This window comes from Myotis lucifugus, unplaced genomic scaffold (genome assembly GCF_000147115.1).
Source record: "Myotis lucifugus unplaced genomic scaffold, Myoluc2.0 scaffold_738, whole genome shotgun sequence".
NCBI lineage: Eukaryota > Metazoa > Chordata > Mammalia > Chiroptera > Vespertilionidae > Myotis > Myotis lucifugus.
In genome coordinates, this window is record NW_005871786.1 from 35,125 (window position 1) to 49,122 (window position 13,998).

Sequence of the window (13,998 nt, forward strand, 5' to 3'; positions counted from 1 at the left end):
GAAATGTGTTTCAGCACAGGCAATTTTCTTCTACTTCTGCTCCCCCCATTTCTAACACCCCCAAACTTGGATGTGGTGGAGCCAAGGGTGGGCACAGCTGAGGCTGGAGTGACCCTTTGCTTTCCTGCCGGACCCTCGGGGAAAGAAGGCCCAGCAGGTGGCCCGTGGGGCAACAGCTGCACTGGAAGCTCCTAGTTCAGCCACCGTCTCCCACCTTTATATAAATTCTCTGAATCACCTTTGCATAGAAAATAAAAGTGTTTGCTTTGTAAGAAAAGTCTGGAAAGTAGCAGAGTGATCTTGAAATGTCAAGGGAACCTTCACTCATCATCTTGGGGGCAGGGCAGGCAGTGTCCCTCCTGTTAGACCTGAAAGAGAAACTCTGCCAGTGGCTCTTGCGGGGCAGAGGCTGGAAGCCCTTTAGCCACAGTTGGAAACAGTTCCTTACCTGTAGCCTCAGGCCTTAGGATGTCATAGGCCTTGGCGGGGTGGGTGTCAGGACTACGTTTGGGTGCAGAGATGTGTCCTGGTGTGCAGGTGCCATGTGCTCCAGAGGCAGTGGCTGGAAAAAGTAAAACTGAACCCAGACCCCTGAGGTTAGCATCAGGGCCAGCAAGCTGACCCCCAACACTGAGGTCCAACTGACCACCCCAGACCCATACCTTACAACCCATGGCCAGGAGGGCGTGGAGTAGTACAACGGCAGATAGCAGCATGGAGGCCACCAATCTGGTGTCCTCGCGGACAATGGGCCAGAGGGTGAACACCAGGCCAGCAGCTGACAGGGCCAGAGCCAATGCCCCAAAGAGCCACTGTAGCCACGGGACAGGGATCAGCCACAGGACCTGGGGACAACATGGGCAGGTAGCTACCAGGTTTCTCCATGGCACAGGCCATCCCCCACCCCCTGGGGCCTTACTCACCACAGTGGGAATGAAGATGAAGAGGGAGTAGCCATAGAAGCACACAGTCTCCAGGAATGTGTAAGGCCCCATGCGCTCCCGGACGCCCTTGCGCCACTGCAGGAAGGCCCACAGTGCCAGTGGCACCAGCCAGGCGTAGCAGTAGATGGTGATGCCAGCCACCGTCACTGGGGGGCAAGGCAGGCAGTCACCTCTGGGGCCCCCTGGCACCCCTAGCCCCACCAGGTGCTGGGCCTTGCCTACTTTGCTTACCCTTGTGGAACTGGGGGCTGTAGTGGATGGAAGAGTCCCTCCTCTGGGCCAGCACCACTGTCAGGTTTCCAGTAACGGCCAGGACAAAGGCCAGGGTGGCGCAGATCCAGAAGGGGCCTGCAGGTGGAGTGTGTCGGGCCCAGTCACAGAGCTTCCAGGACAGGTGACTTGTCCTGTTTTGTCCCAGTTTTCCAGGCTCTGGGCTGCCTCCACACCCACCACTCTACTGACCTGACTTACCCACCCATATGACAACCTGGTGGTCGAATCCAGTGCTGGCTCAGTCCTCATCTTTCTTGGCCTTTCAACAGCCTTTGATGCAGCTGACACCCTCCCTCTGGGAAGAGTCCACACTCTGGCTTCAAAGTCTCATGTCTCTGGCAATTCCTTAACTTATTTCACTCCCTGACCTCTAATGGGGAGCTGGCTGGGCCCAGTCCTTGGCCCCCCCTCTGTCTATGTTCACTCCTTGCATGATCTTGTCCAACCTCAGGGTTTTGTGCTACCTCTAGGCCAACAACTCCCAAATGTCTCAAGGCCAGGCCTCTGCCCTTAACCTCAGGCTTCTATTCAATGTTTTCACGTATGCACCTCCCTTTCCACCCCACCACACTCACTCTTCCCTCAAACCTGCCCAGCATTTCCTACTGATAAATAGCAACTTCACGCTTGGCACAGTCCAGGCAAAAACCTTGGCACCCTCCTTGGCGCCTCTCTTCCCACCCTATATCTAGTGGGTCAACAAATTCTGTCAGCCCTGCCCTTCAAGACATAGGCCCGAATCCAACCACTCGTCTCTCTCCCTGGGGCCAGTCCCCCCACCCACACCCACACCCACCCCCACCCCCACACAAGCTCCTCCTCCTCCTCCCTCCCCCAAGATCTGGACCACAGTCGTTGTCTCTTCCCTGGCCTCCCGGCTTCCACCCTCTCACCCGACAGTGGTCAGAGGGCACCTAGGAACACTTAGCTCCCTTACTGAAACTTAGGAGGTTGTGCGGTCTGTCACCAGGTGGTGGCCTGGCAGGTTCTTCTGCTCCAATGACAATACTGCCTGCAGTTCAGGTGTTTTTACACTACAGGGCTTATGCCCCTTCTGGAATGTTTTTCCCTGAGTTCTCCCTAGCCCAACCCTGACACCAACAAGGCTCATTCCCTCACCCTCCTCAGAGGGTCCTTCCTGACCAACCCACACAAAATAGCAACTGTCATCCTCTGAAATGACTGCTTCTCTGCAACCTCCGATGTCTGTCTCCTTGAACAGTGTAAGTCTCATACTCTCCGTGAGGGGCTCCGCTTTCTTCTAAGCTGTGCTACAGGGTCAGGCACACAGTTCACATTTGCTGAATGAATCAAATGAGCTAAAAGCATAACCTCACCATACAGGTCTGGGCGATTCCGCAGATGGTGCCGCACAAAGCTGTGGCCAGGCCGGGGTAGCAGCGATCCTTTAATCCGGTCCAGAACCTGGGGGCAAGGCCGGGCACAGGATGGAAGCCTGCTGGGGCTCCCCACCCACAGAGGAAAGGGGCCAAGCTCCTCCCCTGACCTTAGAGGCTCCCCTGCTGCCCTCCCTCCTCCTCTCCACACTGCTTGAAAGGAACCTGCAATTTCCTCTGGGATTTTGATGAGCTGTTCCCATGGCCTGGAGCCCCTTCCCCTGACCAGCCCCACTCAATAGACCATGTCCCACCATTCTGAAAGACTTAGGGCCTCCACCTTCCTCTTTGCAAGGCTGCCCTGGGCTGCCGGCCTTGCTGCCTCCCCCAGCCCCCCAATAAGGATAGTCAGGCCCCGGGCATTCTCCCTCCCGCATCTCTCTCCAATAGGCCCTCTTACTCTGTAGCCCTGGTTTATTATCACCTCTCACCCTGGCATGGGGCCTCTGGTCCACCTTCCATGTTGCATATCTGCTCTATACCCTCCACGACTCCCCAGCACCCTTAGGATAAAACCCAAAGTCCTGCACATCCCTCACAGGTCCCTTTGTGATCTGGCTTCTGCCTGCCTGCCTATCCCCCACCTCTCATGCTCCAACCAGGATTAAGTGACAGGTAGCTTCTGTGATAGGTCCTGCCTTCTCTCGTTTCTGGTCGTCGTATATGATGTTCCCTGTGCCTGGAACATACTTGGGCATCCTTCCACTCAGCCTGGCTACGTTTTCCTTCTTTAAGTCTCAGCAAATCCCTTACCACCTCCAGGAGGCCGTTCTCACCCACCATAGCAAGTGTGCTTCCTGTGTTCCCCAAAGCCCAGCGCAGCACATCTGAACCTCACGGCCAGTTACTTCCGCCAGCCCCGGGGAAGCCTTTTCCCGTGTGTGCCTCCAGCCTGCCCAGAGCCCAGGGCACAGAAAGGGCTCCGCGCAAAGAAGCTGAACCCCAAGCATGACAGCCCCCTCCCACCAGCTTCCCAGACCTGACCTGCGAGGTGTCCACATCGAAGAAGCTCTGATAGTAGCTGAAGGTCCAGAATCCCGGCTGCGGCTGCTGCTCCTGGAGAAGCTGCACAGGGTGGGCTTTCAGTCCTGCCCTCCCCGCCCGGGCGGACGAGGGGCTGGAGGACGGGGGCACCGGGACTCACGGGACTCACCGCGGTCTTGTCGCTCTCCACCTCGTCCTCGGCTCCGTAGCCACCACCTGAGCCCACGGCCACAGCTACCTGCCCCTCTGGGGTCCGCGGGTCACTTCTGCTGATAGTGGTCACATCTGGGGTCTCGGCCAGAAGGTTAGTAGCTTCCTCGAACTCTGTCGGGAATAAGTATAGGACACAAGCATGTTGGGGGGGGGGGGGTCACGACAATTTGGTTTGGCCCAAGGGGACCAAGACTCTAACCGTAGCCCCCTCGGTGCGCTCCCCAACGCGGGGCCAGGCTTCCTCGATTCGGGAGTGGGAAGGAGCTGAGTTCCCTCACGTCTAACAAGGATGGTAACTGGGGGCTGGTGCCGGGACGGGGTCGGGGCTGGGTAGCGACTCCGGTTTGAGGTCGGAGTTCAGGACTGGAGCGGAGTTCGAGTTAGAGCTGAGTCAGGACCGACAGCTGACGGCGGCTCGGGTCCGATATGAGTTAGGACTTGGATGCGAGGTTCTGGCCAGAGGGGGAGGAGGTCGGGCCAGATCACAGGCGCACTCACCATGGAAGGCCAGCTCGTCGGCCGCAGCCATGGTTGCTCAGGGGCGTCTCCGCATCCCGCGCTGAAGACAGAGGCCAATCAGGTCTGCACGCAATCCCACTCGGCGCCCTCCCGGGGTTTATCCCTCCGCACCCGCCGGGCCTGGCGGTAAACGGTCCCCGCTTGGGCGTGAACTCGCCGACCCTACACACAGGTGCAACCCGCCCTCCTCACCGGAGGCCGTCGCAGTCGGCGTGGCCAGGGATTTCTGCGCCTGCGCGGCCGGCCTACGGGCCAGTCAATCCCACTTGTCCCAGAGAGCAACATCCGGCGCCGGTCCGTTTTCTATCCTCTTCCGATGGGAAGCCACTACCGGCAACATTGACGCCTGCGCAGATGAGACTCCCGGGCCTTTTCCTTCGCGTAACTGTTGTTTCCCTTCGGAAAACGGACGTCAAGCCGGAAGGGGATGGCGGCGGCGACTCTGAAGCGACTTTGGTTGCGAAGCCGCGGAGAGGCAGGGGTCGCGGCAACCGCGAAGCCAGGCGTGTGGACGAGGTTGGGTGAGTACGGCGGGCGGGTGGCTGCAGCGGCGAGAGGCGCGGGGTGAGTGGCCACAGCCCCGACCCCTCTCACCGCTTCTTTCCCGTAGGCACCTGGGCCCGCGCGCTGCTCCGGGACTACGCCGACGCTTGCAGGGACGCGGCGGCGGCGGCGCGGGCTCGGCCAGGCCGGGCGGCCGTTTACTTGGGGCTGCTGGGCGGCGCGGCGGCCTGCTGCGCTCTGGCGCCGGGCGAGGCGGCCTTCGAGGAGGCCCTGCTCGACGCGTCGGGGACCCTCCTCCTGCTGGCGCCCGCCACGCGGAACCGCACCTCGGAAGCGCACGTCCAGCAGCTGCTCTGGCTGCGGGGCCGCGGGCGTCTGCGCCACGTGAACCTGGCCCTCTGCTCGCTGGTGTACGAGGCGCCCTACGACGCCCAGGCCAGCCTCTACCAGGCCCGCTGCCGCTACCTGCAGCCCCGTTGGGTCGAGTTCCCACACCGGATCCTGGACGTGGGCTTCGTGGGCCGCTGGTGGGTGCTGGGCGCTCGGATGCGCGACTGCGACATCAACGACGACGAGTTCCTCCACCTGCCGGCACATCTGCGCGTCGTCGGGCCCCATCAGCTGCACTCGGAGGCCAATGAGCGGCTCTTCGACGAGAAGTACCGGCCGGTCGTGCTCACTGACGACCAGGTGGACCAGGCGCTGTGGGAGGAGCAGGTCCTGCAGAAGGAGAAGAAGGACAGGTTGGCCCTGAGCCAGGCCGACTCGCTGGTGGGGAGGGTCCGCGATGAAACCCAGTGAGGTCTGGGTCCCACCCAGCCCCGAACCTTGGCAGACGGTTCGCCCGGGATTGTGCAATTGCTGTGAGTGAGCCCCAGGTGTAGTGACTGAAATAAATTATATGTAAAGTGTTCTTGCTGGGTTTTCGCAAAATTAGGAGGCCTTTCTCCTCCTCACACTGTTCTTAATGCTATAGCTACTTCAGAGCCTTCGTGGTCTAGGAGTTGGGGAAAGCAGATGTGACAAAAGTATATAATGTTTATTGCTACCAGTTAGTAATGAGCATTGTACATAAATTGGCCCTTTTCATTGGGTCCCTCCGTCCCCTTGACTGAAGCATCATATGTCAGGTGACTCCCAAGATCTCCAGCCATTCAGATTTTCGTTCTAAATTTTGAGCTACAATGTTTATACTCCCATTTTAATGAGTAAATTTTAAAAAATTTAAACTTATTTTGAAATCATTATAGTTTCAGAGTAAACTGGAAAAAGAATACAGGACATCCTTTGTACCCTACCCCCAGCTTCCTCCAAATGGTAACATTTTTTAAGCATTGCCAAACTAGAGATTGACATTGGTATGAGTATTTGGATTTTACAGGGAAACTTTGTGTAAAATAGCCTGCTTTTATCATTTGTGTATTAATAGTGATGCTAAAGTGAGTTGGAAGAATAAAACATTCTCTGATCAGGAAATCTGTGTGGGAGCATAGATTCTGGTTACGTTACACTTCAGTAACCTTTAAAACAGACTTGTATGGAAAGGAGTATGTTAGCTGGTACTTAGCTAGGTTATGGTAATCGCACTTTAAAAACTAAACTTACAGCAGGCTCGCCAGGCCTGGAGGCGGGCTGCACAGGCCAAGCCTCCCAGGGAGGTGGCATCTCAGTGAAAAATATTCTCTGAACTGAATCCTGAACTTGTCTTGTTGGTCAAAAGATTAAGGTACCAAGTTTGCTTTTCATTTGATAGTATTATCATTAACATTGTTAAACCCCTCCCCCCAAAACCTTAATGTTCCATAATAAAGTGATTAGAATCAGTAAAAAACAACAACCCAACAACAAAAAAAGAAAAAACTAAACTTCTTACAGGCATGATACTTTCTTATCTAGGTGCCCTGTTGGTAGTTAATAAAACCAGGAGGTGAAACAACCAGCTTTTTTGTGATTTTGTGTTCTTGTGCTTAGCTATTAAGTTTTGGTATTTAGACCTTTCATTTGTACTTTGGGTATCGTATGTTGGACACGTGGTAATTTTTAAATACCTTATTTTGGGGGCAGAGAAGCATCTCAGCATTTCCTTTTTTCTTTTTTTCTTTTTTTATTGATTTCAGAGAGGAAAGGAGAGGGAGTGAGAGAGATAGAAACATCGATGAGAGAGAATCATTGATTGGCTGCCTGCTGCACGCCCCCTACTGGGGATCGAGCCTGCAACCCTGGCATGTGCCCTTGACCGGACTCAAAGCTGGGACCCTTCAGTCTGCAGGCGGATGCTCTATCCGCCAAACCAGCCAGGGCTCAACATTTCCATTTTCCAAAGGAAAAAAGTGAGGTTCAAAAAGTTGGTTATTTCTCCAAGACAGTAGCAGAGCCATGATTCAAACTGACTTCCAACCCCTGTCACTTAATTCTCAAACTCATGGCACTATCTTTGATCTTAACCACATAATGTCAGGAATTATTAAAATAGTGCTGTCACTAACCATAAGTAAAACTTGAATACAGAAATAAATATTTTAAAATGCAATGAAAACAAAACAAAAAGCCAAAGACAAGTAATACTGAATTCTAATCGTATACTGTTACCTGCCAAAGGCTCCGAACCTAAATCCTGATGTTTTTGTTCAAGAGAGAGACTGGCCAACGTTGAGGAAGGCTTTAAGACATATTGGCATCCACGTGAGACGTGTTCCTCACCGTGACCAGAAGTATTGAAAGGGACTGCACAGCATTGCTTGAGGGAGTTACTAAGTGCCGCTTCTGATTCGCTGCCGGGTGTGTTCATGCAGACCCTCTGGCTGGGAAGCTCAGCAGTGGCTGTCAAACTAAACAACTCTATGTGTTCACAAAAATCGAGGGGCTTGGTAATAGGCCTGAAATCTGTGTGGCTTTGTCTTTGGTAGGAGGGTTGGCCTTACCCAGAGGAGGACCACTTTATTAGCTCTGACCTCTGAGTGTGATATAAGGCATGTAGATTGGAGCTGTTAGATTGGACAGATATTCCTCATGGTCTGCATCGTGTACAGGCGCCCACAGGACAAGTCCAAGTCCCCTCGCTCACTGCTGAGCCCCAGTAGATGTTGAAGGGTTTAAATGACACCTGAAACTTATATACAGGAGAACCTCGGTTCATGAACTTAATTTGTTTCTGAAGGTTGTTTGAAACCAATACATTTTTCCCATTAGAAATAATGTCAATAGAACTAATCCGTTCCAGAACCCCAAATTATGCCGTTTTAACCTTATGTACAGTGCATGTCTAATATACTGTTTAATCTATAAACACTTTAAAAACAAAAAGGACATGCCCTGGCTGGTTTGGCTCAGTGGAGAGAGTTTAAAACTTTCAGTGAAAGTTTAAAACTTTCAGCCTGCAGACTGAAGGGTCCCAGCTTCGATTCTGATCAAGGGCACATGTCCAGGTTTCTGGCTTGATCCCCAGTGTGGGGCATGCAGGAGGCAGCCGTTCAATGATTCTCTCTTATTATTGATGTCTCCATCTCCCTCTCCCTACCTCTCTGAAATCTATTTAAAAATATGTTTTTTAAAAAGAACATGAAATATAAATGAAAATTTAACAAGAAGGAAGTGTACATTAAAAAATGAAAATTTAATAATAATGAGCAACAAAAGCAAAAAAAAATGAAAATAAAGCACAATTTCCTGACATGTTAGCAATAAACACTCACACGCATTCTCTCCTTTGTTGCTTGAGAGACGCATGACTGTTCATACACCTATCAGCATGGAAGGGTTGTCAGGTTGAGACGCGAATTATTTGAGATGGAAGACTTTTGAGAACCAAGGTTTGACTTTTATTAACAAACCAGAGGCCTGGTGCATGAATTCGTGCACAGGTGGGGTCCCTCTTGGTGGCCTGCAGGGATCGGGGCCAAAACCTGCAGTCCAACGCTGCCTGCAGCTCCTACCTGCTGCTCCCGCTCATCCCGGCCCCACTGTGCCTGCCACAGGCTCGCACCCAATCAGTCCCGATTGGGAGAGGCTTGCGCCAGCCATGAGCCCTGCTTCTGGCACCCTCCCAAGAGGAGTGACCTGTGGGATCAGGCTGAAACCGGCTCTAACATCCCCTGAGGGGTCCCAGATTGCGAGGGCGCAGGCCAGGCTCAGGGACTCACCGGTGCATGATCAGGCCAGGGAGGGACCGTGGGAGGACTCCAGGGCATGTCCAGCCTATCTCGCTCAGTCCGATTGGCCGGACCCCAGCAGCAACCTAACCTATCGGTCAGAGCATCTGCCCCCTGGTGGTCAGTGCTTGTCATAGCGGTTGAGCAGCCTTAGCATATCATTAACATATTATGCTTTGATTGGTTGTTTGGTTCTGCCATTCAGTCTATTTGTATATTACCCTTTTATTATATAGGATGTCACCCCAATAAGTTCAATAAAAAAAATTACTGGGGGGATGGTGCATAGAGGGGTCAATGGGGGAAATATGTAATATGTTCAACAAAAATGTTTTTAAAACTTTTAAAAAGACTTAATTGAGATACTGCACATGCCCAGTGTGGGTGAGAACCAGTATGCCCTGGCTGGGGAAGAGGACCAAGATTGACTCCTCCTCTTAGCAGCCCAGGGAAGAGGCCTCTGGTCTTGCCCTGCCCAGAGCCATAAACAGCAAAGTGCACACACTGTCTCCAATTCCATAAGGGCAGTAGGACCTGGGAAAGAAGTGGGCTTTAAGTCAGGGTTTAAATTTCACATTTATTAGCTTTATCACTACTTGGGCCATAGCCACAAGGCAAGAAAAGAAAAAGGCATCCAACTAACCGGTTTGGCTCAGTGGATGGTGCGTCGGTCTGCGGACTGAAGGGTCCCAGGTTCGATTCCAGTCAAGGGCATGTACCTTGGTTGCAGGCACATCCCCAGTAGGGGGTGTGCAGGAGGCAGCTGATCGATGTTTCTCTCTCATCTATGTTTCTAACTATCCCTCCCCTTCCTCTCTGTAAAAAATCAATAAAATATATTTTAAAAAAAGAAAGAAAGAAACATCAATGATGAGAGAGAATCATTGATCGGTCCCGATCACTCGGCGCCATCAGCGGGTGCAAGCAGTGGCTGCTGTCCCTATCGCCCCTGAGGGCTTCTCCACCTCCCCCTGCTCCTGAGGGGCGATCCGGGCAGCTGCTGCTGCTCACACCTGCTGACAGCGACGGCCCCACTTGCACCCGCTGCTGGTGCTGGCCCCAATCACTCTGCTTTCAGCGGTACGTGCACCGTCAGCACGTGGGAGCTGTGGCAGGAGCAGGGCTGCCGGCAGACGGGACTGGGGGCCACGGTGGGAGGGGCCTGGTGGGGGGCACGGATGATGGGCCGAGACCCGCCCCTGTGCCTACCGCAGCCTCATGGCCCACAGTTCCTTTCAAGGTGCATGAATTTGTGCACTGGACCCTAGTATATATAGAAAACCCTGAATATTCCACCAAAACAAAAAACTGTTAGAACTAATAAATGAATTTGGTATATTTGCAGGATACAAAATCAGCATACAAAAATCTGTTGTGTTTCCATAAACTTTCTGATAGTTATTAACAAACTATCAGAAAGAGAAATTAAGAAAACAAATCCATTTAAAATTGCATCAAGAAAAATATGTAGGGCCCAGCTGGCGTGGCTCAGTGGTTGAATGTTGACCTATCAACCAGGAGGTCCCTGTTTGATTCCTGGTCAGGGCACATGCCAGGGTGCCAGGCTCAATCCCCCAATGGGAGCATGCAGGAGGCAGCTGATTAATGATGCATGACTGTCTCATCATTGGTGTTTCTGTCTCTTGCTCCCTTCCTCTCTGAAATCAATAAAAATATATTTTAAAAAAAGAGGACAATATGTAGGAATGAATTTAACCAAGGAGGTGAAATGCCTGTACATTAAAAACTACAAGATACTGATGAAAGAAATTGAAGAGGACATAAATAAATGGAAAGATGTTTGTGCTCCTGGATTGGAAGAATTAATATTGTCAAAATGTCCATACTACTCAAAACAATCTACAGATCCAATGCAACCCCTATTAAAGTCCCAATGACATTTCTCACATAAATAAAACAATCATGACGTTTGTATGGAACCACAAAAGACCTCAAATAGCCAAAGTAATCTTAAAAGAACAAAGCTGGAGGCACCACGTGCCCTGGTTTCAAGCTATATTACAGGCTATAGTAATCAAAATAGTATGATATTGCCACAAAAACAGACACGTAGATCAATGGAACAGAAGAGAGACCAGAAATAGCCCCACACATACTGGTACTAGTATATGATCAATTAAATTTATGACAAAGGAGCCAAAAATAATACAACAGGTAAAAGATAGTCAGTAAATGGTGTTGGGAGACTGATCAGCCACATGCAAAAGGATTAAACTGGCGCTGGCTGGGGCGGCTCGGCTGGGCATCGTCCCAGGCACTGAGAGGTTGCAGGTTCAATTCCCAGTCAGGGCACATGCCCGGGTTTGATCCCGGGTAAAGGGTGTGGTGGAGGCAGCTAATTGATGTATCACTTTCACATCGATGTTTCTCTCTTCCTCTCCCTTCTCTCTCTCTAAAATCAATTTAAAAAGTCTTTTTTTTTTTAAAAAGAATGAAACCGGACCACTATCTTACACCGTACACAAAAATCAACTCAAAATGGATTAAAGACTTAAATGTAAGACCTGAATTCAGAAAACTCCTAGAAGAAAACAGGCAGTAAGCACTTACCATCGGTCTTGCTGATGATTTTTTGGGTTTGACATGGAAAACAAAGGCAACAAAAGAAATACAAACAAGGGGGTTACATCGAAATAAAAGCTTCACAGCAAAGGAAGCCGCTGACAAAATGAAAAGGCAGCCTGATGAATGGGAGGAAATATATTTGCAATTATATATCTCAGGAGGGATTAATGTTAAAAATATATAGAGAACTCATACAATCCATGGCAAAAAACACACAATCCAATTAAAAAATGGGTAGAGAAGGGGGGTCAATCGGGGGAAAAAGGGATATGTGTAAACAATAAAAAAAATAAAAATAAAAAATGGGTAGAGGATCTGGAGAGACATTTTTCCAAAGAAGACATATAGTCGGCCAACAGGTGCATAAAAATGTGCTCAACATCACTAACCATCAGGGAAACGCAAATCAAAATCACAAAGATAGCAACTCCCACCTGTGGGAAAGGCTATTGTCAAAAAGGCTAGAAGTAACACATGTTGGTGGGGATGTAAATTGGTACAGCAACTATAGAAAACAGTGTGGAGTTTCCTTAAAATAATTAAAAATAAAACTACCATTTGATGCAGCAATTCCACTTCTGAGTGTTTATCTGAAGTAAACACTGGCTTGTAAAGATATTTGCACCCTCATGTTCATTGCAGCCTTATTTACAATAGCCAAGATATGGAAACAACCTAGATATCTATCCATCGACAAATGAATGGATGAAGAAAATGTATATACATGCCTTGGAATATCTGGCCATAAAAAGAAGGAAATCTTTCTTTGGTGGGCGGCGGCGAAAGGAAAGAGGATGCTGTGAGGGCGGCGGGCACGCTGCTGGAGCACAGGGTGGGGGTGCTGCCTGCCACCACCAGGCGCCGCACACCGCCCCTCTACCACACGTGTGTCTTTGCGCCTAACCACGTCATTGCCAAGTCTTGCTTCTGGTACTTGGCGTCTCAACGGAAGAAAATGAAGAAATCTTCAGGGGAAATCCTCTGCTGTGGGCAGGTGTTTGAAAAATGCCCCCTTCGGGCAAAACACTTTGTCACCTGGCTACGCTACCATGCGCAGTGGCACCCACAACATGTACTGGGAGTACCGGGACCTGACCACGGGGTGCCACCACCCAGTGCTACGGAGACACCCCCTTCCCGCATGACCCCCCTGCGCACTCAATCCAGGTCATGAAGGTGGAGGAGATCGCAGCCAGCAGTGTCGCCCACCGGCAGTCAACCGATTCCGTGACTCCAAGGTTAAGTCCCCACTGCCTCACCTGGTCCTTCCCCAGCACACGCCAGGCCTCACCACCAAGAAGCCCAGCATCTTTTAGGTGCCGGGCCTCCCTGTGCCCTGGTCGGCCCAAATCAACCCCTTGGGAAAACTGGTGGGGTTGGGGGAGGAAGAAAAGCTTGCCATTTGCAACAACATGGATGGACCGTGAGGGTATTAAGCTGAGTGACAAGCCTGACAAAGACAAGTACGCTATGATCTCATATGTGGAATCTAAAAAAGAAAGAAAAGGAGCTCATAGGGTAAATTGGTTGTTGCCAGAGGGTGGGGGTCTGGGGTGGGGTTGGTGAAATGGGTCAAGGGAGTCAAAAGGTACAAACTTCAAGTTATAAAAAGTCCTGGGGACGTAACGGACAGCTTGGTGGGCACAGTTAATAATGCTGTACTGAATGCTTTTTAAAACGTGGGGTGTGAACCCCAGCTTTCACACTAGCTCTGTGACTGACCGGGGACATCTCCATGCCTCCACTTCCTCATCTGCAAATGGGAACGATGCTGCTCAGGACTGTTAGGGAAAAACCAAACCTCGTGAAAGCATTCCCAGTCCCCGGTGTGGCTGTGTGGGGACCATCAAGGCTCTGAGGCTGCTGGGATGGAGCTGGCCCAGGACCCACATAGCCTGGTGCCTGGGTGAGTGCGTCTCTCAGAGCCAAAAGACACTTGAGTCTAATATGAACATTTTCCAGTTCTCCCTTCCATTTAGTCTGATCATTTCCGTTTTCAGGCCAGGCCAGCATGGCCTCAGTGCCAGCTGTCGTGATCAGAGAGGCCAGCAGAGGGCACCCGAGGTTCGGTTCGAGACTGGCCTTACCCAGACTGCTGGCCAGTTTGCTTTTGTTCTGAGAAGCAGCAGGAGGTGGTGCAGTCTGCACACTTACGCGGTAACTGCTTGTTAGAGATGGTAGGCTGTGGCTGAAGTCAGGGCTGTGGGGCTCTAGGGAGTTCCATCCCTAGAACGTGCACCTGCCTCGTTAGCATAGAAGTCGAGGAGGTCTCCCGATGAGACGCCCGTCTCCTTCCCTCAGTGCGGGGAGGGCAGGATCGCCTGGTTGGCCCTGGGAGCTTGTCCAGTTCCCTAGTTTTCTGGACGTTGAATTGAGCACTCAGTGCACTAGGCCCTGGACCAGGTTAAGGCAAGTGAGGTCCCTCGGCAC

General features: G+C 51.5%; 2 protein-coding genes and 1 pseudogene across 4 annotated transcripts; 2 read left to right on the forward strand and 1 right to left on the reverse strand.

Moving 5' to 3' along the window:
• Positions 1-4: 4 nt before the first annotated feature.
• On the reverse strand, positions 5-4,603 carry YIPF2 (Yip1 domain family member 2). Of its 3 annotated transcripts, XM_006105942.3 has the most exons (10): positions 4,523-4,603; positions 4,310-4,370; positions 3,768-3,922; positions 3,599-3,679; positions 2,555-2,642; positions 1,176-1,292; positions 924-1,090; positions 663-845; positions 449-577; positions 5-368 (listed from the first exon to the last, which is right to left on the reverse strand). In XM_006105942.3, the coding sequence occupies exons 2-9, from the start codon at positions 4,338-4,340 to the stop codon at positions 464-466; spliced, it is 936 nt and encodes a 311-aa protein (XP_006106004.1). In that variant the 5' UTR covers positions 4,341-4,370; positions 4,523-4,603; the 3' UTR covers positions 5-368; positions 449-463. The 3 variants fall into 3 exon arrangements, with proteins under 3 accessions (XP_006106004.1, XP_006106003.1, XP_023602602.1); XM_006105941.3 differs by lacking the exon at positions 4,523-4,603 and having other exon boundaries at positions 4,310-4,492; XM_023746834.1 differs by lacking the exons at positions 663-845; positions 4,523-4,603 and having other exon boundaries at positions 4,310-4,492.
• A 120-nt stretch (positions 4,604-4,723) lies between these two features.
• TIMM29 (translocase of inner mitochondrial membrane 29) lies at positions 4,724-6,773 on the forward strand. Its single transcript, XM_006105944.3, has 2 exons — positions 4,724-4,851; positions 4,941-6,773. Exons 1-2 carry the CDS (start codon positions 4,758-4,760, stop codon positions 5,633-5,635), a joined length of 789 nt encoding a protein of 262 aa, XP_006106006.1. The 5' UTR covers positions 4,724-4,757; the 3' UTR covers positions 5,636-6,773.
• A 4,132-nt stretch (positions 6,774-10,905) lies between these two features.
• Positions 10,906-13,048, forward strand: LOC102433644 (annotated as a pseudogene).
• The last annotated feature ends 950 nt before the right edge of the window (positions 13,049-13,998 follow it).

Bases quoted from the DNA above. Each gene is read 5' to 3' on its own strand.
- YIPF2 (XM_006105942.3), bottom strand. From the start codon at position 4,340: ATGGCTGCGGCCGACGAGCTGGCCTTCCATG. The intron at 3,923-4,309 runs GTGAGTGCGCCT...TATTCCCGACAG, and splicing joins CGACGAGCTGGCCTTCCATG to AGTTCGAGGAAGCTACTAAC. The intron at 578-662 runs GTATGGGTCTGG...GTCTGGGTTCAG, and splicing joins TCCTGGCCATGGGTTGTAAG to TTTTACTTTTTCCAGCCACT.
- TIMM29 (XM_006105944.3), top strand. From the start codon at position 4,758: ATGGCGGCGGCGACTCTGAAGCGACTTTGGTTGCGAAGCCGCGGAGAG. The intron at 4,852-4,940 runs GTGAGTACGGCG...TCTTTCCCGTAG, and splicing joins AGGCGTGTGGACGAGGTTGG to GCACCTGGGCCCGCGCGCTG.